At 38.8% G+C, this 27,215-nt stretch overlaps 2 protein-coding genes across 8 annotated transcripts in view; one reads left to right on the top strand and one right to left on the bottom strand.

The window, feature by feature from the left end:
• The window catches only part of LOC146378864 (glutamate receptor 3), a 77,808-nt gene extending 75,201 nt beyond the window's left edge, over positions 1-2,607 (top strand). For all 4 annotated transcript variants that reach the window (XM_084941967.1, XM_084941968.1, XM_084941969.1 and 1 more), the window contains one exon: positions 1,099-2,607. The gene's annotated coding sequence lies outside the window, so the exon portion shown is untranslated. The remainder of the gene's footprint in view (positions 1-1,098) is intronic.
• Positions 2,608-3,694: 1,087 nt separating this feature from the next.
• Positions 3,695-27,014, bottom strand: thoc2 (THO complex 2). 4 transcript variants are annotated; one of them, XM_084941963.1, is made up of 39 exons: positions 26,867-27,010; positions 24,306-24,361; positions 23,699-23,790; positions 23,242-23,293; positions 23,056-23,126; positions 22,781-22,902; positions 22,554-22,687; positions 21,759-21,919; positions 21,507-21,599; positions 21,166-21,321; positions 20,065-20,237; positions 19,666-19,861; positions 19,520-19,558; positions 19,261-19,391; positions 17,414-17,515; positions 16,596-16,680; positions 15,952-16,045; positions 15,722-15,802; positions 15,527-15,623; positions 15,085-15,202; positions 14,799-14,978; positions 14,494-14,658; positions 13,905-14,180; positions 13,584-13,725; positions 13,012-13,169; positions 12,487-12,615; positions 12,264-12,395; positions 11,963-12,147; positions 11,197-11,372; positions 10,890-10,992; positions 10,323-10,708; positions 9,963-10,021; positions 8,422-8,457; positions 6,134-6,259; positions 5,929-5,995; positions 5,681-5,826; positions 5,508-5,584; positions 4,765-4,811; positions 3,695-4,667 (listed from the first exon to the last, which is right to left on the bottom strand). In XM_084941963.1, the coding sequence occupies exons 1-38, from the start codon at positions 26,929-26,931 to the stop codon at positions 4,784-4,786; spliced, it is 4,689 nt and encodes a 1,562-aa protein (XP_084798089.1). In that variant the 5' UTR covers positions 26,932-27,010; the 3' UTR covers positions 3,695-4,667; positions 4,765-4,783. The 4 variants fall into 4 exon arrangements, 2 of the variants coding, with proteins under 2 accessions (XP_084798089.1, XP_084798090.1); XM_084941964.1 differs by lacking the exon at positions 4,765-4,811 and having other exon boundaries at positions 5,472-5,584; XR_014801525.1 differs by lacking the exons at positions 3,695-4,667; positions 4,765-4,811; positions 5,508-5,584; ... (1 more) ...; positions 5,929-5,995; positions 6,134-6,259 and having other exon boundaries at positions 8,928-10,021; positions 26,867-27,014.
• Positions 27,015-27,215: the final 201 nt, after the last annotated feature.

Here is a 27,215-nt window from a genome sequence, read left to right as displayed (position 1 = left end):
TTTTTGTTTGAAAAATAAGAAGTTGGAAACCTTTTGAACCATAGACTGTATATAAAAGATGGACGCTTCCAAGTCTGAAAAGTGAATCTTCCTAAACTTCCATTAGTGGCCAGCAGGGGGTGAATGCTCCTGCAAAGCAAAGTCAAAATGGAGTGTGTGAGTCTGCCGTGTTCCTCAGTTTCGTCTGTCAGTGATATTAAAGCTGAGTACATGTTAACCCCACTCAGCAGCCAGAGCCTGAACTTCTGATAAGGATGCCTCCTGAGCGCCTCCTGAGCGCCTCCTGGGTAAGGTGTTGCGGGCATGTACCACTGGGAGGAGGCCCTGGGGCAGACCCAGGGCACGCTGGAGAGATTATATCTCTCGGCTGGCCTGGGAACGCCTTGGTGTTCCCCTGGACAAGTTGGAGGAGGTGGCTGGGGAGACGGAGGTCTGGGCTTCTCTGCTTAGGCTGCTGCACCCGTGACCCAGCCTTTGATAAGCAGAAGGATATGGATGGATGGATGTATGTGTGTCTTCATAGGAGTAGAGATTTGTGTTGGTGTGGCAGTGTAGCCTGTAGGTTTATATTGTTAAGTTGTAATTTTGAAAGTAAGATTCAGGTCATTTTACATGTAACGGGTAGTGTAATGAATTACTTTCAAGGTGGTACTTAGGTAACATACTGCATTACTTTTAAGAAACGTAATGAGTAATGAGTAATTCAGCAGCTTTTTAAGTAACATCCCAACACTGCTGATGTCACATTAGCTGCATCCCTCCTTTATATACAGTCTGTCTTTAACACACATTCAATTCAGTCACAGCTTTCTTTTCATAATATTTCACTCTGCTTGACTCTAATCTGTAACTGATTGTTGATTACCAGGCTTAGTATCTAAAGTAAATTGAACATTTTATCAAGTTTACCTAACCTACTGCAGCTGGTTTGATGCCCTCAGATCTGATGAGCCTGAAGTAATAATTTTCTGTAGTTAACTCACTTTTGTGAAGCAGCAGGGGAATCTTGGCTTTTGAATCAAATAAGCTGAAATGAAATACCCACACATGGCAGTTTTTCATTTGACTCTCTTTTGCACATCTTCTGGCTTCACACAGGTGAATTGTTTCGATTCCCGCCGGTGATCCTGGATGGAAACTGCCACTCTGTGTGACCCCGACACTCCGTGGTTGGCGTCCTGGAGGCAACGGCCTTCTTTGTCACCAACTTGGACACAAGCCTACAAGTCAACAAGTGCTCATTTTGGGTTATGAACCCATCACACTAACAGAGGGCAATGTTGCAACAGGACTTTTGCTTCTGGAAACATGGGATTTGCCTCTCGTAGTGCCTTATGGAGCATTTCTGCATCATGGCAATGCAATTTAAAAATTTAATTCACTTGAAAATAAAATAAATAAATAAATAAAAAAATCTGTGGAAGTAGGGCAAAATATTGTTTCAAATGACAAACAAACTGTTGTAATTTCAGTTGTTTTCTATTTTAAAGAAGAAGAAGAAAGAAAAAAAAAAAGCCATGATTTGAAATCAAAATCCTGGATTACTTATTTAGTCATTTGAATCCTTTACAGACATATTTTTGTGGTGAACTCTTAAGTTGGATAAATGTTATATTTAGTGAAGTAAAGTCATTTTCTTGTTTTACTATAAGGCTTTTTTTCAGTGTATCAGAATATCTAGGACAAGCATCGAACACTAGGGTTAAGATCAATTTAACTGGCAATAGTGAATCCAGGTTTTTACTCGGAAAATATCAATAATGTGAAATTAGTGGTCATCTTAAACAGCTTAGGTGGTGTCATTTTCAAAGCCAGCTGGACGTCACATACGACTGAATCTGTTTTAGATGCTTGTTTTGAATCGACTTTGTGCGACTGCATTTCTTTCAGCTGCCACTCTTTGAAAAGAAGCGATTCTTTTATTGAAATGAGGCCCGTGTTTGATCACTTAATGCCATATTGTTGAAATCAAAAGATTCATAAATACTTTAGAGGCTAGGAAGGTGACCCCTTTTGATGTAAACCGAACATTCAAATGGTTTAACTGAGCTTATGGTTTACACTTTGTACACACTTTAGAAGCTGTTCTCATGTAAGCGCAGTATCTGCAGCTGTGATTCTCAACATCTCTTTTTTGTTGGTAAATGATAACACACCATAGCTTCTTTGGTCGTGAAAAGCTTTCTGTGTCTATGCATTATGCAGAGGGGTGAAACTGTACATTGAGGGAAGAGCAACGAATGAAACATTTGTCTGTTTGTATAAGTGAAATTTTTATATACTGAATAGTGGAGGGAAAAGAACCTACAACCGCTACAAACAATGTATGCCTACATTTGTTTAGTATATCAGACTTTCTCATCCTTTTATTCCCCAGAAAAAAGTGCATGTGAATTTGGTAATAGTTTTAAACAAACTGCAGATCGAAATTGACCCTGGTTTAGTTAGTGTCTGTTAATGACATCTGATTTGGTTTAGTTTTTCCAGTTCATTTGTAACAGTACCTCAACCATGAGAGTTGCATGTATGGACACAGTGAACCTCTGTGGAGGGGTCATGTACAAAGGATTTTATTACATTTCCTTAATAAAAGCAGGTTTATATTTACGTGTGACTTTTATCTTTCGAATCCTTCAGATTACACTACAAAAAAAAAAGCTTATTTGTTTTAGTGTTGGAAAATGGCAAGTAGGTGCAGCAGTTTATTGAAACATGCATACATATATGTGTCAATACTGTGGAATAGGGTTAGGGCCACTGGTAAAAGACAAAATTGGGCATGTCTTTTTTCAGTTTTTTTCCCCAGTTGCCCCAATTCTCTTCTGCACTTTCCAGATGGTATTGCATCATTTTTGACAAGATCCTCAACACCACTGACTAAAATGCAGCATAAACCACATCAAAGCTTCCACCATGTGTTACAAATGGCTGTAGTCACTGTTGCACGTTTCGCCTGACCTCTTCTGTATATATTCAGAATTTGAAGCATTCAATACAATTTTATTTAGGCACTGTATACTGTCAGACAATACAAAAGTAATTCATCACTCCATCAGATCTGTTGCTACTGATATTTCAGTCCAGTTATTTTGTTATTACCTCAGATTGTTTTCCTTCTGTAAGAATGGCCTCCTGACAGCCACTCTTCCATTAAGAACATTTTTGAGGCTTTAAAAAAAATAAAAAATTCCTACTTCTTTAGGTCATGACTTTCAGATATTGTTCATTTGCAGATATTTTTTGATTCAGAGATCCTTCACTTTTCCAGCTGGCTAAAAGCTCTTTGAGAATCACATTGTTGGTGCAAAATATTATTTTGTGTCTTCCAAATTGTGTTCATGGATGGACTAAAAAAAGAAAAATGCAACAGATGGATGTTGTGCCTAAAGATACTATTTAAAAGCTTAGCTTTGCTAAGCTGTCTGTTAATGTAGACATATCACTGGTTCATCCCTTTAATTGTACCTTTTTATGCTTAAATGATCAATAGGTCAGTGTGAAGTAGCTTAAAAAATTAAAATCTAAAGTCAATTCTTTATACACTTGACTATTTTAAAGTATAATACTGTAAATTAAGATGTTTGTTTTATTCCCCCCCCCCAAAGTGACTGGCCTGCAGATAATCCTCCTTATGCATGTCCTTACATTCGTGGCAAAGAAAAGAAGGGAAGATAGACACAATATCAAACTGACACACTAGGAAAACTATTATTTATTGTTTTTGTTGTCGTTTAAAAAAAAGAAAAAGAAAAAAAAAGAGAAAAAGCTTACACTCATTGAGTACAGCAGATAAAATCTCCAAAAGTCATTTTGAAACAGCCGTATTTGGAGTACAGAGTATCAGATTTTGTGTGTGTGATTTTTTTCCTTTACAATTCTACATTTGAATCAACGTCAAACTGACATTTTTATAAATTATGTAAAAACCTGTTTAACACGAGGGGGGAAAAAAACCAAAAACACAAAAGAGCTGTATGGGACATTTAAAAAAAAACAAAAAAAAAAACAAGAAGTACAGAAATAACATGATGTGAATTTCATGTTACCCTCTTTATTATTGTACACAATATACAAACTGGTTCTTTGTATCATTTACTCACATCTACCGTCTTACTCGGGTTAAAAGGTGGAGATAAATAAATAAAAGTATCTACGTATCTCAAAAGGATATGAGGTAAGTGAGCATGGAAAGCATGTTAACTCCAATAAAACAAGCAAAAAGCAAAAGCCCGACACTGTACAAAAAAGTAGACATTTTCAAGCATAAGATTATTGAATCTATGACCAGATGCAACCAAGAGATCATTTCATACAGTAACCACATTTCTAATTAGGATAATAACACTGTGATTACGGCAGCATGTTGCGCCCATATCAAATAATAATAATAATAATAAACAAAAAACAAACAACAAAACAAAAAACGGATACAAATTCACCAAGAAAAAAAAAAGTTTCCGCTGGTTTACCGTTGTTTGAAATGGAAAAATAATGAGGTGATCTGTAAGTTTAGATGAGTAGAACTAACTAGACTTGAGGTGGAATTTTTACAAAAAGAAAAAAAAACTAAAAAAGCCAATCAGGCCAAAAAAAAAAGAAGAATATGGGTTAACAACAGATGGAGTTGCAGATGTCTTGCAGATAAAAGCACAGCTTCTCCAGTTCCGCTGCAGCACGTGGATCGAAGAGGAAGAGGAAGAGAACAAACCATGAGACACGGAGCAACGGTTAAAGCCACTTACAAAGAAACTGTATGTGTCTTACCTTCACTAATTAGTGCACATTATCTGTGCTTGTCAGAGGATTTATGAGTACGACTGTTAAGGAAACGGTGAAATACTCAAAGACGAAACAGCTGCTCATAAAAATGTAGTGACGAGAAAAGTCTTTAAGCATAGAAGCTTAAAGGTTGTTAAATGAGTGCGTTGCAGTGCTGAGAAAGTCCTCTAAATAATACACCGACAAAAGAAACCCACAACTAACTGCAAGTGTGTGTAAGCCTGCCTAATATGAGGTGTATAAGCAAAGGGACTGGCACACTGGCTCTTTGAAATGTCCACCTAGAAATATGAGGTTAAAGTCACATGATCAGTTTAGACTGACGCACTGGGCCAGAGGGGAAATAAGCCGACCATTAAATGTTCAAATAAGACGAACAGTTCAATGCAGAGGTTAAGAGCACCAGTTAAAAACAAGCCAGCGGGGGCTTGGTTGTAAGTGTAAATGTGGCATTTGCAGCAATCCTTATTGGATCTGAGTGTTTGTACTGACACATAATATACTAAAATGAACGTAATTATCCCATAATAGAAAACAAATTCAGTGCCGCGAACAGCTGTAAGTATCTTTGAAACGCTACTTAACTTGATAAAAACTGTGTATTTGGCTAAATCAGTTAACTCCATCTACACTGGTTGGGATTTACAGTCTGAAATAAAGACGGCAATTTACGAAGAGTTCATTAAAATCACCTTCACACTGAAATGTCGCTTTATATTTAAGGATATTGCTTTTTCTCTTCCTTTCCTCCACTGCTGTCCCTCTTCTCTTTCTTTTCAGACTTCTCTTTGTCATGTCTGGACTCCTGCAGCACAAAAAGAAACAGAAAAAAAGTAAATAATGACGAGAAAGTCCTTTAGTCGACGGCTCAGGAGAGCGCGCGACAGCGACTGAGTCTGACCTTCTTGCCGCCAGAGGACGTCCGCTCGGGTTTCACAGAGTCGGCCTTCTCTTTACTAGATGATTTGGATCTTTTGCTCTTCTCTTTCTCGGCCGACAGCGGGGAGTCACAGGAAGGACTTGTGCTCTTGCTGTTTTTGGAGGCATCTAAGAACAAAATGTTGGCTTACATTAATTTTTATTTTATGTTGTCCTTATTTGGCTGAGAGCTCTTTCAGATTTTTTTAAAGACAAAAAACAAACGCTTACTGGTCCCATTCTCATCCTTTCTGCGTTTGGCTTCTTGGCTCGTCTCACGGTCGTTGACAGTGTGGTCCTGATAGACAAATGACATGATTTAATAATAACTAATATTTCAACTACGTCCTTGTTGCTACTGCCTCTCCATCTAATATGAAAACTAAATCTGAAAAAAATCCATTTCACATAGTTGATGAGGCGGTTAGACACTGACTCTTTTTCGCTCTTTCCGCTCTTCTTTCTTCTCTTTGGATCGGCCTTGTGTGTTCTCTGAGTCTTTCTTCTCCATCTCCCTCTCTCTGCTCTTGGACCGGGCAACTGAATTGAAGTTCATGTGGTGCTGGAAGAACAATTACATATGAATAGAACAAAACAACTCAAACAGGCAGGAGTGCCTTTATGTTAAGTGTTAGTATAACTTTAAACATAATACAGCACTGCAGGGGGGAAATATGCCCACAATGGTGGTAAAACAAGTAGAAAAGTATTTACTATTGTACTTTTCCTAATCACTCTACATTGATGACATACTTCCAAATACTGACTGGTGTTCAGTCATGTGACACGTGACTACTAACTGTTCAACAAAGAGTTCACAGTGGCTCAGAGTGGGCTGAGATCTGCATTTAGACTAAGGTGAAGTTGTTTGGACTCTTTCGTTGTTGTTCTCATAATGACAAAGGAGAAAAACCATCTATAAACTAATTTAAAGTCAGGTTAGTTTGTGATTTGCTTGTTGCAGTATGACTGACACTCAGTCTGATAGTTCTATTACATAACCCGAAAGGTATGTTTGACACAACATGCAAGGGATTCGCTTTCAGTGAGAACTATGAAATATACTTTTCAGAGCAGTTTAAAAAGTCTTACACCGTCTTTCAATACAGGAGTTACAGCACAAATGTTGATAAAGGGCTTATGAATCTAGATACATAGACATGCGAACACATCTTATAGTCTTAAGTCAAAGGCTGACATTATAAACATAATACAGGCATCACTGGTGGCCTGCGGCCAACAATGACGTGGATGAGGCAAGTTGATTGGCTAGCAGCTGACCAGGTTTCCACAAGCAAACTGGCTGAAATGTACCATCACTATTAAGTAGTTTTTTCTTAGATAGTATTTTCTCATTGACATGTCAATAAAAGTCCTTCATAAAAATGTTTGATTAATTTAAATATGAAGAACCCAAAGGTAGCTGCAGTGCCTTTCTAGCAGTGATGCCTGGAGCATGCTGGGGTGAGCCTACAGGGCAGAGCATATCCCACTACATTTAGTTCAGTTATCATTTTTCCACTAATATAGATTTATAATATGAAACAGAAATCTTTTATTTACTAAATTAGTTATTATACATTAGGCTATCAAAGTAATGAAATTACCTTCATTTGAAGCTGGAGGGTAGTCTAATCTACTGGCTCAGAGGCAGAGTAGGAAAAAATGTTATCCTGAACCCTTTATAATGAATAACTATTAATTGATTAAACATAATCTGCATTGATTAAGTTTTAAGATTCACAGATTCTTTATATTTATGATTAAAACTATAAACCTGTTACAGTCAGCTGGAAATGAAGGGACACTTGAGTTTATATCTACTTTGTCTTGATAACATATTGCTGTCCAACAAGAAATATGGCCCTATAAGAGCACATAGTACTCAGTAACTGATGGTTTTCATTATAAAAGTGTACTGTGTAATGCTACATATATTAGTTATAAATTTTTAAGGACACAGCCAGCTGGGACTTCATGTTATTGTCTCTATTGTCTGGTATTTAATTTGCCCTTGCTGACATAAAAAGAGGTGAACAATCCAGATACTTCAACAAAACCTGAACATAGCAGCATTTTTCATGTTTAACTCACAGGAATAAAACAGATTGTCTGAATCTTGTGCACACAAACTCAACAAACTCAAGCAATAGTCATGGTTAAATGCGTTTCTTCAAAAATTATCAGCTTGAATACTAAATCTGGCACGTCGTGTAGGTCAGTTAAGAGATGTGGTAAACTTCAGAAAAAAACTCAAAACCAGGGGCATTACAGTTTGGTATTTATGGCTTTTTCATGGTTTTTTTTAAAGGTCTGCAATGACTTTACTTATTATTTAGGCAATGAAGCTAATGATTCTAGCAATTGACTAGAACCATCTTTAAAAAAAAAAAAAAATACCTTAAAGTTGCTGCTAAAAATCATGAAAATGAATACAAGTCATGTCTAATTCATCTAAATGCAGTCTTTAGCTGATGCAGTCTAGTGTAAGCTACATGCACACTTCTTCCAAGTGGCAGGTGTAGTTTAGCAGGAAAACATTTGCTACATGAAACTGCACATTACAGCTTTGGCAGTTCACACGAGCGACTATTTTTATTTTATTTTTTAAAGTGTGAGAACAAAAGACCGAATCACATGACATCAAACACTTTTTCATGTGAGAAGCTGAAGACGTTTTTGACTTGTGAACAAAAAGCTAGGAATAGAAGAGTTAATTCAAACCTTGGATGTGGACTCCTTGGGTTCGATGCTATTGTCCTGTAGGGATGAATGGAGATGACAGATGAGCTGGGAGGGGGTGGGGGATTGGGAGGAGGTTGTCAGACAGCAGCAGAGAGTTGGAAAAAGGGGTTGGGGAGGTGGGGAGTTGGGGCTGGCCGGACCAACAGCACACTTCTCCCTTGACCTCTGACCTTCAAGGACTAAGGCTTTGACAAGGTTATAACATAGAGGAGAAGTCATCATCTGGAATTGCAATATTTAAAATAGAAAAACCCTGAGCATATATGAAATAACTGCTAGTTTTAATACTACAGACATGTCTGACCTAAAATAGAAGTCCTACACCACAGCTGGTTTTCAATACATCTAAAGTGCAAGTGCTGAAAGTAATGTGTGTGTGTGTGTGCGTGTGTGCGTGTGTTTGTATATAAATATATAAGACAAATCACTCAATTTCTTATGTGCTTGATTGCATCCCTACATAGGTAACTGTTGCTGTCACTTACAGTTCAGGAATGGAAAAGACACATGGAGCCTATTTCTCTGGTGGAAGGGTAAATTAAAGACCTATCACAAGCTTCCAGTGGTTTGGGCAACGCTCCAGACGATTCAGGCTTCGCCCACTCTCTCCCTCACTGCCTCTCTCTTTGCAGGGGTGGGCTTATTTTCTTCTGTATTTTTGGTAGATTCAAAACTGCAACATTCACATTCTCCGTTGATCTCAGATGCTGGTGGCTCTGGTTTTCCACTCATTGCTTGCCAGGAGGTAGTACAACTGAAGATCCCATTGGCTGGTAAGTCGTAGGGATAGCACTGAAGGGGGGGAGAGGGGGCTCGGCAGGACTGACTGGACTTGCATCTCGTGACGTGCAGACTCCGTGAAGGACGTTTCAACAAGCGGAGATGGAAGAGGGACTCAGCTGCAGCAGAGGCACTCCTACAGCAGGGAAGATGCTGGACACCATCCATCTTTGTGCTGCATCCGGGGGACGTTGCGGGGTTAGCGAAATATTTCACATTACAAAAAACAGGAACTCTTCACAGCTCAGAAAAAAGGAGGGGAAAAAACTCTTGGGCATCATTTCAAGTAGTAAAACACTGCTCCGGGTATGGGGGGGGAAAAAATTGCCTAAGGAGCGCTCTTTATTTGGCAAGCCTTTTTTTTCTTCAGGTGAGTATTATTCTCAAAAACAAAAAACAAAAAACTCCACATGGAATATAGAAATGCTTAAAAAATTTCTTTCTTCCCAAGGCACACTGATTGCTTTCATTAATATGAAAATAGGTAAATATTTCAATATGAAAATACTCAATATACACAATATTTTCTTGGCTAAGTCCTTGAGGAGATCTCTCCCAATTCTGCAAAATATCATGCGTATGTCCATGGAATGCTTTCCAACTCCCATGGCTATGGTTGGGATTTCCGTGTGCGACAATTCTCCTTTGTTGATCTTCTGGGCTGCTGGAATGTGCAACGGCAGGGAACGCTCCGGCAGATAGAGAAGAAACTGGCACAGCCTTCCTCAAGCCATACTAACCTTAACAGACGAGGAGTGGGACGGGGAAGCGTGACTGTCGAGCTTTCGTCTTTTGTGATCTGTGAGAGACAGGCCGAGGGACACTGGTGTTAATTTGTGCATTAGTGCCATCCATTTAATGTCTTACAAACATGCTACAAAAGGTAAGAAAATGCTGACTCTAAATATTTAATTTTACTTAAGTGAATTCATGTGATTTACAAATGTAAAGCATGTCAGAATCCAAGTGGACAAACTGTCGCAGAAGTAGAAGAATAAATGAGATGAAGTGTACGGACCTCGTAAGAGGCCTGACAGAGAAGTCAAAATGTCACCGCACACTGTCATGAGCAGTCTAACACCACTGGAACGGCTTCTTACCCCTCTCAGATTCAGCCGACTCAGATCTGGGACCTGGTGACTTGAGGGACCCGGCCACAGCACTCCTGTCTCCTTTCTCCTTGCTCTTGGCCTCCTTGACAGCATCACGCTCCCTGGACGGTTCCATGGGCTCCCCGTTCCCAGCTTTGACCTTGTCGTCTTTTCCACTCTTCTCCTCTGGCTTCACTTTCTCCCTGTCTGCCTTCGGGGTCTTCTCCTTACCCTCTCGCACCACCCGCTCCTCTTTCCCTGCCCTCTCATCTCTCTGCTTTTCCCGACGGTTCTCCGCCTTTGCCTCTGGTGTGCTGCCGGGTGTCTTTTCTTTTTTCTCTTTTTTCTCCTTCCCACTCTTCTCTTTGTCGTCCCGTTCTTTAACGGCTTTGGTGCTGCGGAGACATTTTTCCTTTTCAAAACCATTTCATTGAAAATGCTTCACAGAGAAATCTTCTGAATCCAACACTCAATTATATTTTATTTATACATTGCTGTATCACAAAACAAACTGCACACACTTTCAGCAGCCGATGAAACTGGTGGATTTTTTAAAGCTTTGTTTTATTCTCCTACCTGTTGAGAGCACCGTTGCCATTGCTGGTGGTCACTTTGGCTGCTGCACTGTTGGCTTTGTTCACTGGCTTTGTGGTCCCCTGAGATTTATCCTTGGCCCGATCTGCCCAAAAAATAAATAAATAAAAAAAATAGTCGGACAGGGTTTATTAAAATTACGGGCTTTCATATTGGAACTGAAGCACTGAGTGTTTATGCTGCATCATTGTGGGAAAATAGTAATATAGACATACACAACAAAGAATTTAGTGTTTGTCAGATTAAAGAGAAAGGTGGTAGGTGTCACACTTTAAAATCCTTCACTCACCACCATCCTCTGAAGTCCCCTCCTCGGTCTTGCTTGTGTTAGTGGCAGGCTTGCCTGTGCTGCCGGGGCCGTTCTGTTGACTGGCAGGTGTGGCGCTGCGTGCTGGCTGCTCTTTGTGGTGAAACTCATTCTCAGGGACCATGTGCACCTTCTGGCTTTTCAAGCGACCTGAATAACTGTAAGACGCATAAAGGGTTTGCAACAGCAGAGACAAAACTTCTAAAAGAACTTCTCAGTGTCACGCAGTGCAAGAATTAAACTTTTAGAAAGGGGTAAATATCAGGTAAAATAAGCCCCATTGTATTTGTCTAATCATAGATTGCACACACACACACACACACTTGTATGTGCTGATCAATATCCAATATCCAACACAATTCTTTCCTATACACAGTGAAAACGTTCAGGGAACAACATTCACTGCATATAGGATTTTTACTCAAATGTTTATAGAAATCCAGGTTCTGTCCTGTCTGCATACTTAAAACAATGGACTTGCTTTGTAGCTTTAATGGGTCAGTGGCATTAGGTTCTTCCAATTAAAAGTCACCTTACCACCTATTAAAAGGCTCAATTATCAACGCTTAACAACTATCTCCACTCTAGGGCTAAAAATCAAGTGCACCAACCCATATTTTAACATAATCATCTCAGCTACAGATACAAGCTTCCACTCCTACATGTCTGATAAGAGTTCATAACCCCACTTCACGCGATAGATGTTAACTATAAGCTCCACATAGAGCTGATCAGCACACAATGTTACCCCATTGCTAAGGCATAGAGGTCTGGTCGCTTATCCTTCTCTTCAAGGCAGATCTTGTGGACACGGCACTCTAGTGCTTGGCCCAGGTTCAGGACCTTCGGGTAGCAGGGCAGGATCTTGGTAAGTACTATTAAAATGTTCCTGATGTGGGTGTAATCTCCTGTTTCCAAGCAGTGAACGGATGCCTGGTTGGGGGAGAAAGAAAGGGTAAGATCATGGTTAAACACACACCATTAAGAGCTATGCTTAAAATCATTTGGACTGAATATAATAGAAGAGTAATGGTGAACAGACAACTCACTTTAGTCAGCATGTAATGCCATTTATGAACCACATGGCGGAAGTTTTCATAATCTAGCTGATCTGCTTTGTTTCCTCCATCAAAGCCTGTGGCTCTGAAGATGGTGAGGAAGCCGGGATAATTGGCACACTCCTACGACCGCACAAAAACAAGAAAGATTCACATCCAGCTCAACACGCAGCAGAAATTTTTCCAGGTACACAGAACATGTAGACATGGACACCTTCTCATAGATGGCACGGTCGCTGTGCCAGCGGGTCACCGTCTCCAACATGCAGCAGAGGAAGCGTCCATAGCGGTGAGACTCATTCTCCGTACAACTGGCCACAGTATAAATGATAGCAGAGAACACCTGCCAAGGACACAGTGGACAGATTTTACTTAACGACTAAGGCAGCATGATCTATACATTATAATGTCCATGTATATTATTGGAAAATAAGGGGCAGTGCCCACACAAATTATGGTAAGTGTTCAAGCTTTTATGCTAATCATCATTCAGCTGAACCTTCTTAGCATATCACTTCAACCTAACATGATTCACTTGAATGGTTGAAGAACCACTCAATGATAAAGACTTTATTTTAATGGATTATTTCTACTCCTTCTCTTCTGCAGAGCGGGATGAATTAGAGCCTAGTTTATTAATCACATTATGAATATTTATTATTTTTCTTTCTAAAGCACTTTGGCTTTAAGAAGCTCTAAAAGTGGAAGTTAAATATTGTTGTCATGCGCAACCTCTTACCCGGTCGTAGCACAGTAGGGTGCAGAAGTTGGGAGTCTTCTGCTGATGGACAAGCTCAACGAATCGGGCACAGTACACCGCGTCGATGGATGAGAAGATGCAGCGAGGGAACAGGCAGAGCTGCAGGAACTTTGTTATGGTCTCATTTTTTGTGGATTCTGTCAGTAAGCATTTAGATTTGTGTTGGTAAAACAATGGACATTATATCTTCTCTCATGAATGATCCCATTACATCAGCTTTATTCCCCATTATTACATTAACTGACTTACTAGTTACTGGCTGTGTCTTAAGGGAGTTCAAGGTAAAAATAACATGAACAACAAGAAAACAAAAACTATTACATACGTATGTGACCTGTCTGTCATTTACTTATGAAAGCATCACTGCAGCCATGCAGCTGCTGGATGTTTGCTTAGCGAGAAATGCTTGTAAATAATGCAGCAGAATTTATATTTATAGCTTTCTCTTTGGGTCAAAAGAAAATTGATGCACTACTTTCTTTTCTTATTTAGAAAGACTGTGCACAAGCTGACTAAGATACATCAATAGCACCAAACATTAAATCACTTACTGGCCAATAACCAGTTGTCTTTCTCCAGTTTGAGGCGGTGTAGAACTCTTTGGACATGCTCCAGCTGCTTCTTCTCCTCCTCCTGTAGTTTTTCCTGCAGTGCAGTGCAGCGTTCCTTCTCCTTCTTTTTCTTATTCAAGGGCTACATTGGAAATAAATCACAATCATTTTACAAGTACTTCACTCTTACAGATATTATCTTAGTCCTTTGACTTAGGAAATTACACTGATTAAAATCTTGTGAGCAACACAACAAAAACATCATTTCTGTAATAAATCTGCAATCTGCTGTCCAGCAACAACTCTCAAAAAGCTACTCACTATCTCAGGGTTCTCCTCGATTTGCTTGATCTGCGCCTTGAGCTTATTGACCTCACGCTCGTAGGCAGCATGTGGCACGGCCAAGTCGTACATGGTGAGGGACCAGAAGGTGGCGTAGAACTGAGGGCGGAGATCATCCCAGACCCTGGCTGGATGGAGCGATACCACAGCTTCATGCACCGGTGTCATCACCTGTTCGCAGGCCGCCACATACTTGTGCACCTTCTGCTGCTGCCGATTACCTTTTTCTGCCTTCTTCAACTCATCATACTTAGACTGCATGAAGAGAGCATGAAGTTAAAGGACCCTGAATTTTTTCAAGTTAATAAACAATATCCATTTTAAGCAATTCAAGCAAAAAACTAAACTAAACTTGTGAAGAGACAGATATACCATAAAGTCTTAAAACTTCAAACTTAAACAACAAAGTTACTTTTTAAAATATTTCCATTTTATTCATAAGACTCGAGTTCAGTCAGTTTTCAAACCCACTTTTTGAAATCTTTGTTTCAATGAGGGAAATCAAGTCCATAAGGACTGAGACAATTCAAAGGCAGTATGTTGAAAAAAATTAGAGTGATCTACTCACCAGTATCTGATGGGCATACATTGGCCTAGACAAGAAGAATGCAGCGTCATGTGGAGTGTGGAACTGGTTACAAAGGATGTCAATAGAGGGAACCCGCTTGATGTAGTCCTCCGTGCTGAGGTTGGAGGCCAGAAAACCACCAAACTGCACTAATGTGTCATGACACTGCAGGAAGTAAATTATTAATTATATATAGGAACAAATAAAACATAGTCTCTTAATTTTTTGTTGTTAGATGTGTTTCAATTTAGTTGTCAAATGCAAGGACAGTCAACTGTTTAATTTTACTGTGAGAGGGTGAGTACCTGGTCATACAGATGTCCAACAAGTTTAAGATGTTTCTCTCCACCCTCCAAGAAAACCACGCCGTTTCGTTGCTGGGCCATGAGTAAACACAACGGTAGTGCTAGTTCGTGATCCAGAAGCACCTCCTTCAGACGCTGAGACGACTTTTTAGTGTTTCTGATCTGGCCGAAGTATCCACCCTGCAAAGAGAATCAGACTCATAATCCGTGTACCTACGCTGAGGTTAAAACAACGGGCTCAGGAAATCTTACAGCTCTTTCTAATGAGACTGCATTAGTCTCATACCTCGGCTTTGAGTTGCTCGCCTCCCGTCATGGCTTCTAACTGTTCCGAGGTCATCTCATCAGTGATCTCAATGCCAGCCATTTTCTGCACCACTTCTTTCAAGATCAACAGGTCAAAACTGCAGTAAAAAGAGTTAAGTTCCTCATATGTTTAAATAAGAAACATATAAAGCAAAGTAGACAATGACCGCCAAAAACAACCACATGCTCATCTCCTTAAAGACATTTTATGATATTTTTAAAAGTGGGATTAATTAAATCTTTTCTGATTTCTCGGTAGTGATATTACAAGTTGTACAGCAAGTATCTTTTGTTATTTGAAATGATTATTAAAAAATATTTTATCAGGCAAAGTAATATGAAAGAAAAAAAATCCAATGGTCCTTGGACTCGCAAGTTAGTAATTCTATGCCGTCTCTGCTAAACAGTTTGTAACCACTCACCTTTTCCCTGCTTTTAGTTGATTGGTGACATATTGAAGGAGGCCAGCCAGCTCAATCGGGTACTTTCTGAACACAGCTCCACACAGACTTGCCAGGCCTTGGCGTATCAGAAGAACAGGTGTTTGTTAGATATTCATTAAAATATCAAACAATTTCTTTTCTTTTTCATGCAAATGAAACCGTGAAGCCACTCACTCTGAAGCCACGAGGAGATGGTAGTGTCATCGTGCTTCATCTTTTCCTTCTCAGGATTGGCCAGAGCCTCAATTATGCAATCTGAAGACAGAGTTAAAAGGAACAACACAGACGGACAACTCCCTCACAACTCAGAAACGCACACACACACACACTTGTTAACAAACTGAAAAAAGGACAAAAAAAAAAAAAGAACAAAAAAAAAAAGAGGAAAAAAAAGTGTAGGATACAGGCCAAGACATCGTAGTTGAGGGATGTGAGGTATTTCAGGGAGTCGACCACGGGGCTGATGAGGTTGTCGTACCATTGGATCTGAGACAGGATCTGCCATAAAACAATGAAGGAGGAGGATGAAAAATGACATTACACATTCCACCACACCTTATAGCATTTGTCACATATAAAAAAAAAAAAAACTGTGTCTGAACACACTGAAACAGATGAGATGCTCATTTGAGCAGTCTTATATTGTGAGGTGCACTGATTTGTTAAAATCAGTCTCCCAGATGCAGAACAAAATGTCCTACTGATGTGTATGAACAAATTTCATTCAAAACATTTTGCTTTTTTCCATGCAAACATTTCCTGCCATTTAGTTTTTGCCAAGTGACTATAAATTTGGTTAATGGATGTAGAATTTGCAAGCAGGACGCTAGACATGAGCAATTCCTCGAAACCATGTAATCAGAAACCAAGCCTGCTGTAGGACACAGAGAGAAATCTTACTGGCAACTGTATGGAATAGAAAAAAAAAAAAGGTGCCACATGTCTAGAGAAGTATTTCTTTACGGCCATAAAAATGAAGGATTGGTTGCTCTTTGTAGTTTGTGGACACACACAGTAAAATAAAATAATTGCAATAAAAGGGACTTACATAATCAAAGAGGATGGTGGGATTACTATGGCTCAGTTTTCCAATCTGCCTTCCAGATTGTTTCACGTTCTCTTTGGTCAACCGCCTAAAGAGTGGAGCAAAAGCAAAAAAAAAAAAAAAAAAAGGAAAAGAAAGGGAGGACAGGGGAGAGAAAAGACTTAATAACACAAGACGACACAAAGAGCACTGTGAGCAAAAACTGTCACTTCTATAAGTTTCAAAGCAGTTGGAAAATGTTCTTATGGTTGTCATCTTAAAATAAGAGAATTGTTACTATTTTTTTCCCCAGTAGCAGGACAGTGTTAGGATAATTACTTGCCCAGCATCAAAAGTAAGTCCCCCTTTTAAATCCTTTTGCTACAACATCCTCATGTTTAACTGTGCTTAAAACAAAGCTTCACTTGAAGTGGTTAACTAAAAACCAAACAAATCTCTGCATATTTCTATTAAATGTCCAACTTGAATAATACTACTACTACTAATAATAATAACAACAACATTTTTTTAAATTCCACAATTGCTTTTTAAGACTAAACACACACACACACACACACACACACACACACACACACACACACACACACACACACACTAAACTTTCATTTGCTCCTGCTCGTTTAGTGTCATGCAACGATAACAGTGATTAATATTCAACTATTATCCAAAATTTGTTCCTGAGTTTAGTAATGTACCACACATCATTGAAAGGTAATATGAAATTGACAGATTTCAGACAAAAGATTGATCAACACTTGAAGATTCAACAATATTAGATGTTGAAAAGATGATCCAAAGGCACAGAAAAATATTTTACTTACTTCATGATGTATTTGGCCCTATCCACGGTCTGAGCTTTGACTTTAACCAATAATGGATGGCTAGAATATGTCTCATTCTTCCATTGCCCATATAACCGATACCTTAGAGAACACATAATGAGAAAGCAAAGGTAAAAACTTAAAAACACTGGTAAGAATGGCAGTGTATGACATATTAAGAATCTACAATTTCACATCTATAAGAACTCAGACTAGAGCAGGGCGATATGACCAAAAATATTTATCACAATATAACTGACGATATAATTGACACTAGACAAAATACTTTACAACTCCACAACTTTATTAGTGCAAAAAACCCAATCAATGTATTTTCACTTAAACAAGCAGCTGTTTTTTTATCTGCATTAAAGTTAGATAAAAATTAACAGTGCAAATGTAAATTCCTTGCTGACAGTTTAACCAAAAGGCATTTCCAGTGGAAATTGGCCGACATATCCTCAGCATAACCATGTATAATATCCACAAAACTTAGAAAGAGGTTATACACACACAATACAGTAATATTATGTTGAAGCACAGTACATATCACTCCGCGAGGCTCCAGCCTACGATAGCCGTAATGCTCCGACAATCCATCAAGCGGTGCGGCTTCGTAGCTTGGCAAAGTCGTACTAAAACATTTGACAGATTTTCGAGCGCCGTGTACATAAAATCGTTTCGAGGTCAGTAAACACAACCAGAATTCAAACATAAGGCACACGGTATTATAAGGGGCACTGTCGATTTTCAGAAAAATCAAAGGATTGATTTTAAGTGTGCCGTATTTTCCAAACAACACGGTAATAACGACGGCCCGCTAGCATGCGCTACCAAAAATAGTGCTTTGTTGTGTATCTGACGGACGAAAGCTAAACCAGTTCCACACCACTGAAGTTGCAGCATTTTTACAAACCAGTTCTGGTTCATCGTTTCATTCAACGATCCGCTTCCGCCCTTCTCATTCTGCGTCGCCGCCATGCTTTTTCCGCCATGTGCGTATGAAAACAAAGGCACTGCGCATGCACGTTTTACCCATATTCTATCGTGATATTTTCTTATCGTTGCCCAACATTATATCAGTATTACCGTTAAAGGTATGATATGGCCCAGCCCTAACTCAGACGACGCTTTCAAGGGAATTAAGTTCATTAAACTTGCAGTTCAGAGCTGTTTAGGAATTTTCTTATGCATCTTATTTGCTCTTGTCAAGACAGCAAGTGAATGTCTAATTTGTATCACATGCTTCACAAAATTAAACAAATAATTAACCGTGTCATTTTTGAAATAATAACACTAATAAAAATGTTTTAAATGCATCTGCACATTAGTACTATGACAACCCCACTGGCAAATGAGCTACAGTACCTGCCCATTTGTAGTATACAGGAAATAATTTCTTTTGACACTGTCAAGACAGATCAGTATGCAGAAACTTTCCCTGTATTTCAAAGTGCAACTATCATAGGTAATCTACAAGTTTGTATTATCATCTGACAAACTGACATGTACAACCAGAAGTAAAACAAATCCTCCGGGAATATGGAGCATCAGTGCCTATCAGCGCTGTGTGAAAATGTCCCATCAAAGGCTCTAAAAATAAAATTCTTGCACTGCTTAGAGGAATAGAAAAGTATATTGCACATAGAGCCACGGATCTCACTTTGCATAACCAAGCATTGTTTTAAGAACTGAGCGTGACTGTGTGTGGTAGTTGTTCTTTGGCAGCTGGTATACACCATCCTCGAGCGACGCCAGAGGGTTTACGAACCAACAATTACACAGCACCACATGCGGTGAGTGATACTATGTGCAGCAAATGAGTGTGAGTCTGTGCGTGTCCTTACCTATGCTGGTAGGGAAAGAGTTTGAAGAGACCCCACAGCTCCTCAGACATGCAAGCATTGCACTCCATCAGAGAGAGTGACGGGAGTAGCACCTGGTCTGCAATACTCAGGAAACAGCTCAACAGTGTGTCCTACAATGAAGATACCATTAACATGAATAAGCTTCTCAAAGTTACATAAACTAAAAATTAACCCATTAAATATAGATAAATAAATATCAGTGTTTCTATAGGTAACAACCATGTGACTTTATGCTCACCATTTTGTCTTTCACCTCAGGTCTGTTATCACTTTGGTACTGAGACAAAACAAAACAAAACAAGAAAAACACAGAATAGCAGTCACAATTAGATGAAGGCTGCATTGCAGATGTGGAAAACAAATAGAGGGTGGTTTGTGGTGTACCTCTTTCATGAATGCCTTGCCAAGACGCACAATCTTGGCAAAGAGGATAGGGTCATGGGAGAGGTGAGGGCCCAGGTAGCAGAGCATGCTGAATGTGTCCCTCCTTAGGTCCTCAAAGCTCTCTGCAGGCTGAGGGGCCCGCTTGCTCCTTAGTGGGTGCATTACACATCCTCTTGCCCCTTTAGGAACACCAGCCCTAAAAAATACAGAGGAGCATATCAAAGTTTGTGTTTAATTTCATATTTTTTCCCAAATCAGTTCTCCATGTCCCATGTCCTAGTGGGCTTGTACACATAAAACTGAGAAAAATTCAAACCAGCTGTAAAATAAGATGTACTTGTGCATTCTTTTGGCTCTGACTACACATGGTGTGCAGTAAATGAAACATGAAATCAGCACCTTCTGTAAAGAGGCTCCACAGTCAGGTGCACAAGCTGGCAGAGTGCCAGCGCGATGGCCTTGTGAGAAGTGGCATAGAAGGAAGGCATCTGGTCCATAATACTCTGGGCATGGTGCCAGTCTCCGATCCTGAGCAGCGCTTCCAACAGACCAAGCTTCTGGTTATCAGGTGGCTGTAGGCACAAAAAAATAAGAGCAACTAAGTGTCTGTCTATTGTTAAATATGCCAACGTCCAGTAACATTCACTAATGTAATTAAAGCAGACGCAAAAACTAAGCACAGCTGCTGTCACAAAACAAACTGACAAAGAGGCTGCACTAAGATGTTAGTGCCTTCAGTTGCACACCATACTTCTTGCCTCTTTATTTGCTGGCATCAATTGTTCTCTAGCCTACACCGTCACACACTGAATCAATGCTTTTGTTTGGAGAAAGTCAGAATTTTATATTTTAGAAATCAAAAAATAAGAACATTCGTTTGGAAACGGATATTTTGACATCTCTTTTATTTTACCCATAGCTATCAAACCTTGTTAGTACAGTAAAGTTCCAAATTTTTTTCTACTAAGGAACCCTTTAATGATTAAAAAAAGCAATTTATACAATAAAATTTGATTTTTTATGTTATTCTCTTAGCAAAGTTACTCTATTTCAATCCAGTGAACTACAACGAAGCTTAAAACTGAGTATGATAAAACGCTTTAACTGAAAAAAAGAACAACTCAACTTAAAACTAAAATAATAATAATGTGAACTTTAAGAACTACTAAAATAAAAACATTTTTGCAATGTTCTGAACTTCAGTGTTCTGTAAGACACTGTCTGCATCATAATAACAAAAACACTCAAAATAATAAAAACCAAACTTAAAAAAAGGAACAGTTTAAACAATAAAAAAAAAACGAAACTAAAATCTCAAAACTCACTCTGGAAAGTAAATGAAGTAAAACTAAGTAAAATACACAACTATAGTAATTCTGCTCCAAGTAGACAGTTCTGCTACAGTTCCTTTTTGTATTGCATCACTTGCAAACATCTGGCTCACCATCCATCCTGAACAGACCTGCATGCAACCGTAATAAGAAAAAAACCCTTCATCACCTTGTCATTTTTCTCCTCTTCCTTCTCTTTGTCCTTTTCTTTGTCCTCACTTTTCTCAGAGGGCAACACAACCATGACCAGCTTGCGAGCTATCTGCTTTGCCTCTGAGATGTCTCGTTTGTGCTCCTCTATGATGGCGGCATCTAGTGGCATAAGCTGGGAAAGCACAAAAACAAAAAAACAACAAAAATTCAGTCTAGAGGCGATGCTTTGTCCACAAGAGTCACAATTAACATATTTGAACTAACAGTAAATTTAGGCATATATGATCCATAAGCCTAGATTTAGCTGATGTTATAACTACTGTCGTAATTAGCTGGATTTGCAGGTCTCTTCCTTACATGTACGTAAAGATCTTCCAGCTCTATCAGGTTATAGTGAAGGAGAGCAGCAGCAATATGGTAAAGTGACTTTGGGGTTTCCTCATTGGGCTCCTGAAAAAGAACATAAATCAACAAAGAAAACAGAAGTGATAAATATGATTCAGAGATTACAATTATAGGAGACATTTTAAAACACAGGTAATAACTTTGAGGTCATTTACTATACTGCTAGACACAGTCTGGCTTCTTTTATTTTTACGATGTTCTCACCTGGTAGAATTTGAACTTAAAGCCCAGGATGTGGCAAAGGGTGAGAGGCTCACACATGTAAGACTTGATGAGGGACAGGAAGAACTCATCTTGGTCAGATCGACTCTCATACACCTCCAGAATTATGTCCAATACTCGGTTGGGGTCTAGGTTGAAACATCCTGCAGGCAAAATAATCAGGAAAACTAAGCAGCCAAAAAGGAGAACTTAAAACAGCTAGTCCACAAATTCTGCTGCTATAATGCAAGGTTAACACAGAACAGCAGAGCCACCGGACCTCCTTGCGGTAGGGGACAAGGATACAGGTTTTTATTTTTAGGTCACCCCTCTGTATCTGAACTGCCTTGTAATACTATTCCTTTGATCTCAGACTGATGAAATCCAATATTGTCAATTTATCATACACTAAAGTAACCACACATTCAAGTATCAATTTAAAATCATCACTATCCTGATGCATAATATGTGGTAGAGACACTGAAGAACATTAATAAAAAGTACTGAGTTTATAAAGTCTGGTTAACAAAACTGATGCTGAAAACAAAGAGCCACGACACTGAATAATGGCAAGAAAGTGATTTTTCAAAGCATTTTACAGTGAAGCAGACCTTAGATCATTTGGATTTAAAATGTAATTACTTTATCATTTAATCCTATTAGACAACAGGAAAACATAATGTCTCCAGCCATGGCTATCAGTGACAGAGAGAGAGATAAAAACACCCTTAAGAAGTGTGTAAACGATAACAGAAGCACCATGTGTGAAGCAGTGACAATGAAAAAGCAGTTTGTTACCTATGAGGGATTTGATGCTCTCCAGAACAATATGGCTGGTAATATTCCCCGACAGGTCTTGGCCTAGCTCAGTGATTAGTTTGGCGTAGCCCTCGTTCTCCTCTCTTAGCAGGTTAAACTTTTGCTGTTTGTAACTGAAAAGAAAAAAAGAAATGTTACACAAATCTTGAAAGAACTTATGAAGAACCTTATCTATGCCTACATCTTTATCACATTTCTATACTTACAATAGTTTAGTCTTGATTTTAACAATTTTCTGATTGAACTGATGGGCTTGTTTTATAAGTCCAAGGGACTCGAGAGTTTCTGGATCCAGCCTCTCTTTCAGAATGGCTTCAGGGACACAAAACTGGGGGGGAAAAACAAATTTTTAAAAAAGAGGCAAGTAATTAGTTCATTTTAGTACATTATTAGAGACACGACAGTCAGTAAGGCCTCTATAAATTTAAATAGAAAGTGGCATACAATTTGTTCTATCAGCTGATAAGAAAGTAATACTTACCAAACATGCTCCGACCAGCTGTGTGTAATGGTCACGTTTGTTTTTTTCTTCCAGTGCACTAGTCTCTAAATCTGTGAAAGTAAACAAACATTAAAAACAAACAATAAAAACATATCAAATCAGATAATGTCGTCATAGTACTAAAACAAACAATCAAACAAACAAACTCAAAACCAGAAAAGTTACCTAGTATACTGAACACATCTGCTAAAACTGATGGCATGTCTTCTCGGAGTTCCTGAAAACAAACCAAAACAAAAGATAAGTAAAAATGTTTTAGGCTTGGCAAAATCTATTGTTACGAGGTACAAAGAAGCTCTAACAACAACTCCTGTGAGTGGGTAGATTTTGTTTCTTTAGTATCTGCAATTTACCATCATATCTTTAAACAGACGTATAATTACACAGAAATACTGAATACATTATGTGCCAAAATAAAATGATAGTGTTTATACACCTGACATACAGAACTTTATACACAAAAACAAAATTTGAGATGTATTGCTATTGGGTTAATAATGTTAAACCATGAGGTGGTAATAAGAACCCCCCCACCCCAAAAAAAACCACACAAAACAAAAAAAAGCCCAACAACAACAACAACAACCTTGAGGTAAAAACAACAAGCTAAAAACACATGTACCATCATGTCCCCAAGGACGCTGGTGACAAGATCCAACTTGAGATTCCCCTGTACAACTTGCCAGCAGAGCTCATATAAGGCAGTCTGTATGTCTGTAGGGGTAACAGATAAAAGCACAAGCCAAGTTTTATGTAATACTAAAATTAAAAAAAAAGTAACTGAGAAATAATTCATAACATAAACTAAAACATCAAAGATTAGTGTAAGTGATTCAATGCAGTTGAATAAACAAGGAAAGTATTTCCTTTACTGTCACAACGTGACAGTAAAATTTGTCCTTTTGGACATAAAATCACTTGATTACAGTGTTATCTGAAATTTTGTGACATGTGTCAGCACACACACCAAACAGAAATCTCCACATGGGCTGCTTAGTTCCCTTCTACCTTCCAGCCATTGTTACACGTGGATAGTACAGTGTTTCATTGATTTTATTTTTTTAAATCTACTTATTATTTAAATTTAAATAATTTTAAACCTTTTGCATTCGTTTTGGAAACTATGAGAATTCCCAAGGTGGACGTGTGTACATGAGGAGCAAGCTAAAATACAGTGACAGATGCATACAAGAAGAGTATTAAAGGAACGAGGGTCACACTCAACTCACCTTTAATTTCACTTCCATGATCTGCTTTCTCTGTAAGGTCTTTGCAGAGTTGTACACTATGAAGTAATGAGAGAATTCTTTTTTAGATTAAACTAGGATACATAAACATGATGATGAAAACCCTTATAAAGCTCAATGAACGAACCAGGATGCATGAAAACGTATTTAAATCTGTTTGTTCAGTGCCAACAATTTCTACATAACATTATTCTTGTAATATCCCGTTCACTTCCACCAAGTTATATTTCTAAACCACATAACACTATACCTTTATTTACACCTTAATCCAGTCTTAACATTACACCACAAAAAGCTTTAGGTTTATCCTAATTATCAATGTAGTAGCTCAAGAAATATTATATTACCTACATTGTCACTACACGAGTATTTATGCTGAAACTGCTGTGTTTGTATATAACAATAGCACTGGCTCTTATGTTTGCTGGATTGATTACTGACTGAATCTTTGGGCGGGACAACCCTTACCTTCTCTGTTGCCAAACGCTCACACAGATTTATAGTTAGTATTTACTGAGTGCCATGTTTCTCCCTCTTAAATTGACTGTGACTGTGATAGCTTAGCTGGTGGACTGAAAGACTTAACGGTTCACCCAGTTGACAGCTTGACTGGTCTTAAAATATCAGAAGTAGTGATGACAAAGGCAGACTAATAGAGCACGTTCTGCCAGGCACATCCCATTCATTAAAAGGTACAATTACACACACTGGAGCACACTAGCTCCTTTCCTCTGTAAGAAACGCAGCACAGTCCATCAGCTTAACTGTTAGTGATAACAGCTTGTCAGGTGCTAAACACACTGTGAACAAGAAATGCAAATGCTACAAAAAGTCAGAGTTACGGCAAGCGGACACCTTGGATTGCCAGAGCCTGTAAGGTCAAATGTGGCAAAGCTGCTATTTGTATAATGAGGCTGACACAACATTTTCACCACTTTAAGCTAAACCCTGGTCTCTGGGACTGGTTAATTGCAACTCACCTGGCATAACTAAATGATATTTTAAAAAAAATGTAGATCCAGATGTCCACAATGTTTTATATCAATGAATTATATGGCTTAAAAATATTGGTTACGTAATAACAATGTGATACTTATCAACATGAAAACCACATTTTCATTTGCTGCCTGTCATTACAGAGGATGGCATCTCATTGTGCTGCCAAATCACACTTCCACTGCAATGTACTCAGCTTTGCTATAACGGGTAATTTGCCTTGATGGAAATACTTTAATAGTTACCCCGTAGTTGCAACTGTTTGGCACAATTTCCAGTTAAAGTACTATCAGTTATTGACACAAGATAGTGGAACGAGAGTTTGAGTTGGTGCATCCCACTGCAGGCCTTTCTTAAATATGCAAGGCCTACAGCACATAATCGTAGCTAGTACTGTGGATGAGCCTATTGTGTCTCAGCTCACAGGCGATGGCAGTACTCAACATTAATGCGTGAAATTATTATTCACGCAACGTTTTTCTTGTATTTTTTGTTCTGAAGAAACTAATTTTAAGATAACAGTCGCCGTACATCAAGGTGTTGGGAGAGGCTTTTACAGTACTGCTTAAATTATTAAGTTTAACATGTAATGTTAGTGATAAAGTTGACTCTGGTAATCGAGATGCCTTTATACAGTACCAAGCGCACAGATGTGCATCGATGAATAACCTTGGCTATGTCCACAGTCTCTATGCAAACCTTACAGCGGCTATCCTACACCAACATCTAGGTGAAATTAACGCCAGCTAAGAAAAGTATGACGTTAGCTGTAGCTAGGTTAACATTGTGATTAAAATATTCATCTCCTAAAAGATATATCGTCAAATGATACGTTTTGTTACACTGAATCAAAAAGCGTCATCTTTATTCTTCCAGGCTTACCCGACTAAACATTAAAGCATACGAAAAGGAATTCAACAAAACAATTACTGTAGCTAACGTTACGGCTAATCTGCTAAAGCGTTTTGTCAATGTCCGTTGTTTTCCCTCCACACGATTATTTAGTGTTAAGGTTTATAACAGGCTGCCCAAGGGGTTTTCTCGCCAGCTAATACTCGGTTGTCTGCTCGAAGTTGATAACTGCTAATTCCTTGAACTTTGGAAGTACATTTATTCCAGTTTACTAGATAGTGCGATATCGAAGCAACAGAAGAGTATGCTATGTGTATGCTAGCTCGCTTAGCGTTAACAGCCATAGTGTTTACACATTGACGGCGAATCAAATGGGAGCGTAAAGCTAGCCTTACTGCTAGCAGACAGCATTAGCGTCCACGGTGACGTTCAAAGCCATTGACGTCTTCTTTTCACAAGTCTAACAAATTAACTGTATTCAGTACTCAGGAACTAAATTACATGTATTGTTTTTTTTTTAAGTAAGTGACACTTGTAAGCCACTTTAAATTTTAGCTGCTTGGCTCAAGCTAACACACCTAAAGACCGGCCTTATATTTGAGTGCTAGCTACGTCATTCTCGATAGTTTTTATTCGTAAACAACGGGTAAAAAGATGCAAAATTCAACACTGCGTTGAAATTCAGATGCACTCACAACTCATGTTTTCCTGTTTTTTCCCAGTTTTTGATCCATTCACTAGGAAGGGTAAGTGTCGCCATCTTCCATGCACACAGCCCGGATGTCTAGTTTATCATCATGGCACACACAGGGTCAAATGTGGTGGTTAGCCGCCGCTGCTAGATCACTGGTGCATTGTGGGACATCGACAGCTGTGCGTCCGAGGTTTTCGCACGGAGTGGTGGTGATGGTCGTGTAGTCTTGGAATAAGTTTGATTCTCCACGTTGTACTATTTAACTTGTTTAGTTAAATAAAATCCCGTGACACTTGAACAACCCAATTTAAATCTACCAGTAACATTTTCTCTAAGAACTACCTAAACAA

The sequence above is a fragment of the Perissodus microlepis genome, chromosome 10 (assembly GCF_051167445.1).
Source record: "Perissodus microlepis isolate ML-2025 ecotype Zambia chromosome 10, ASM5116744v1, whole genome shotgun sequence".
Lineage (NCBI taxonomy): Eukaryota > Metazoa > Chordata > Actinopteri > Cichliformes > Cichlidae > Perissodus > Perissodus microlepis.
The sequence above is the reverse complement of the archived record's forward strand: the minus strand, read 5'-3'. Positions and strand labels throughout refer to the sequence as shown.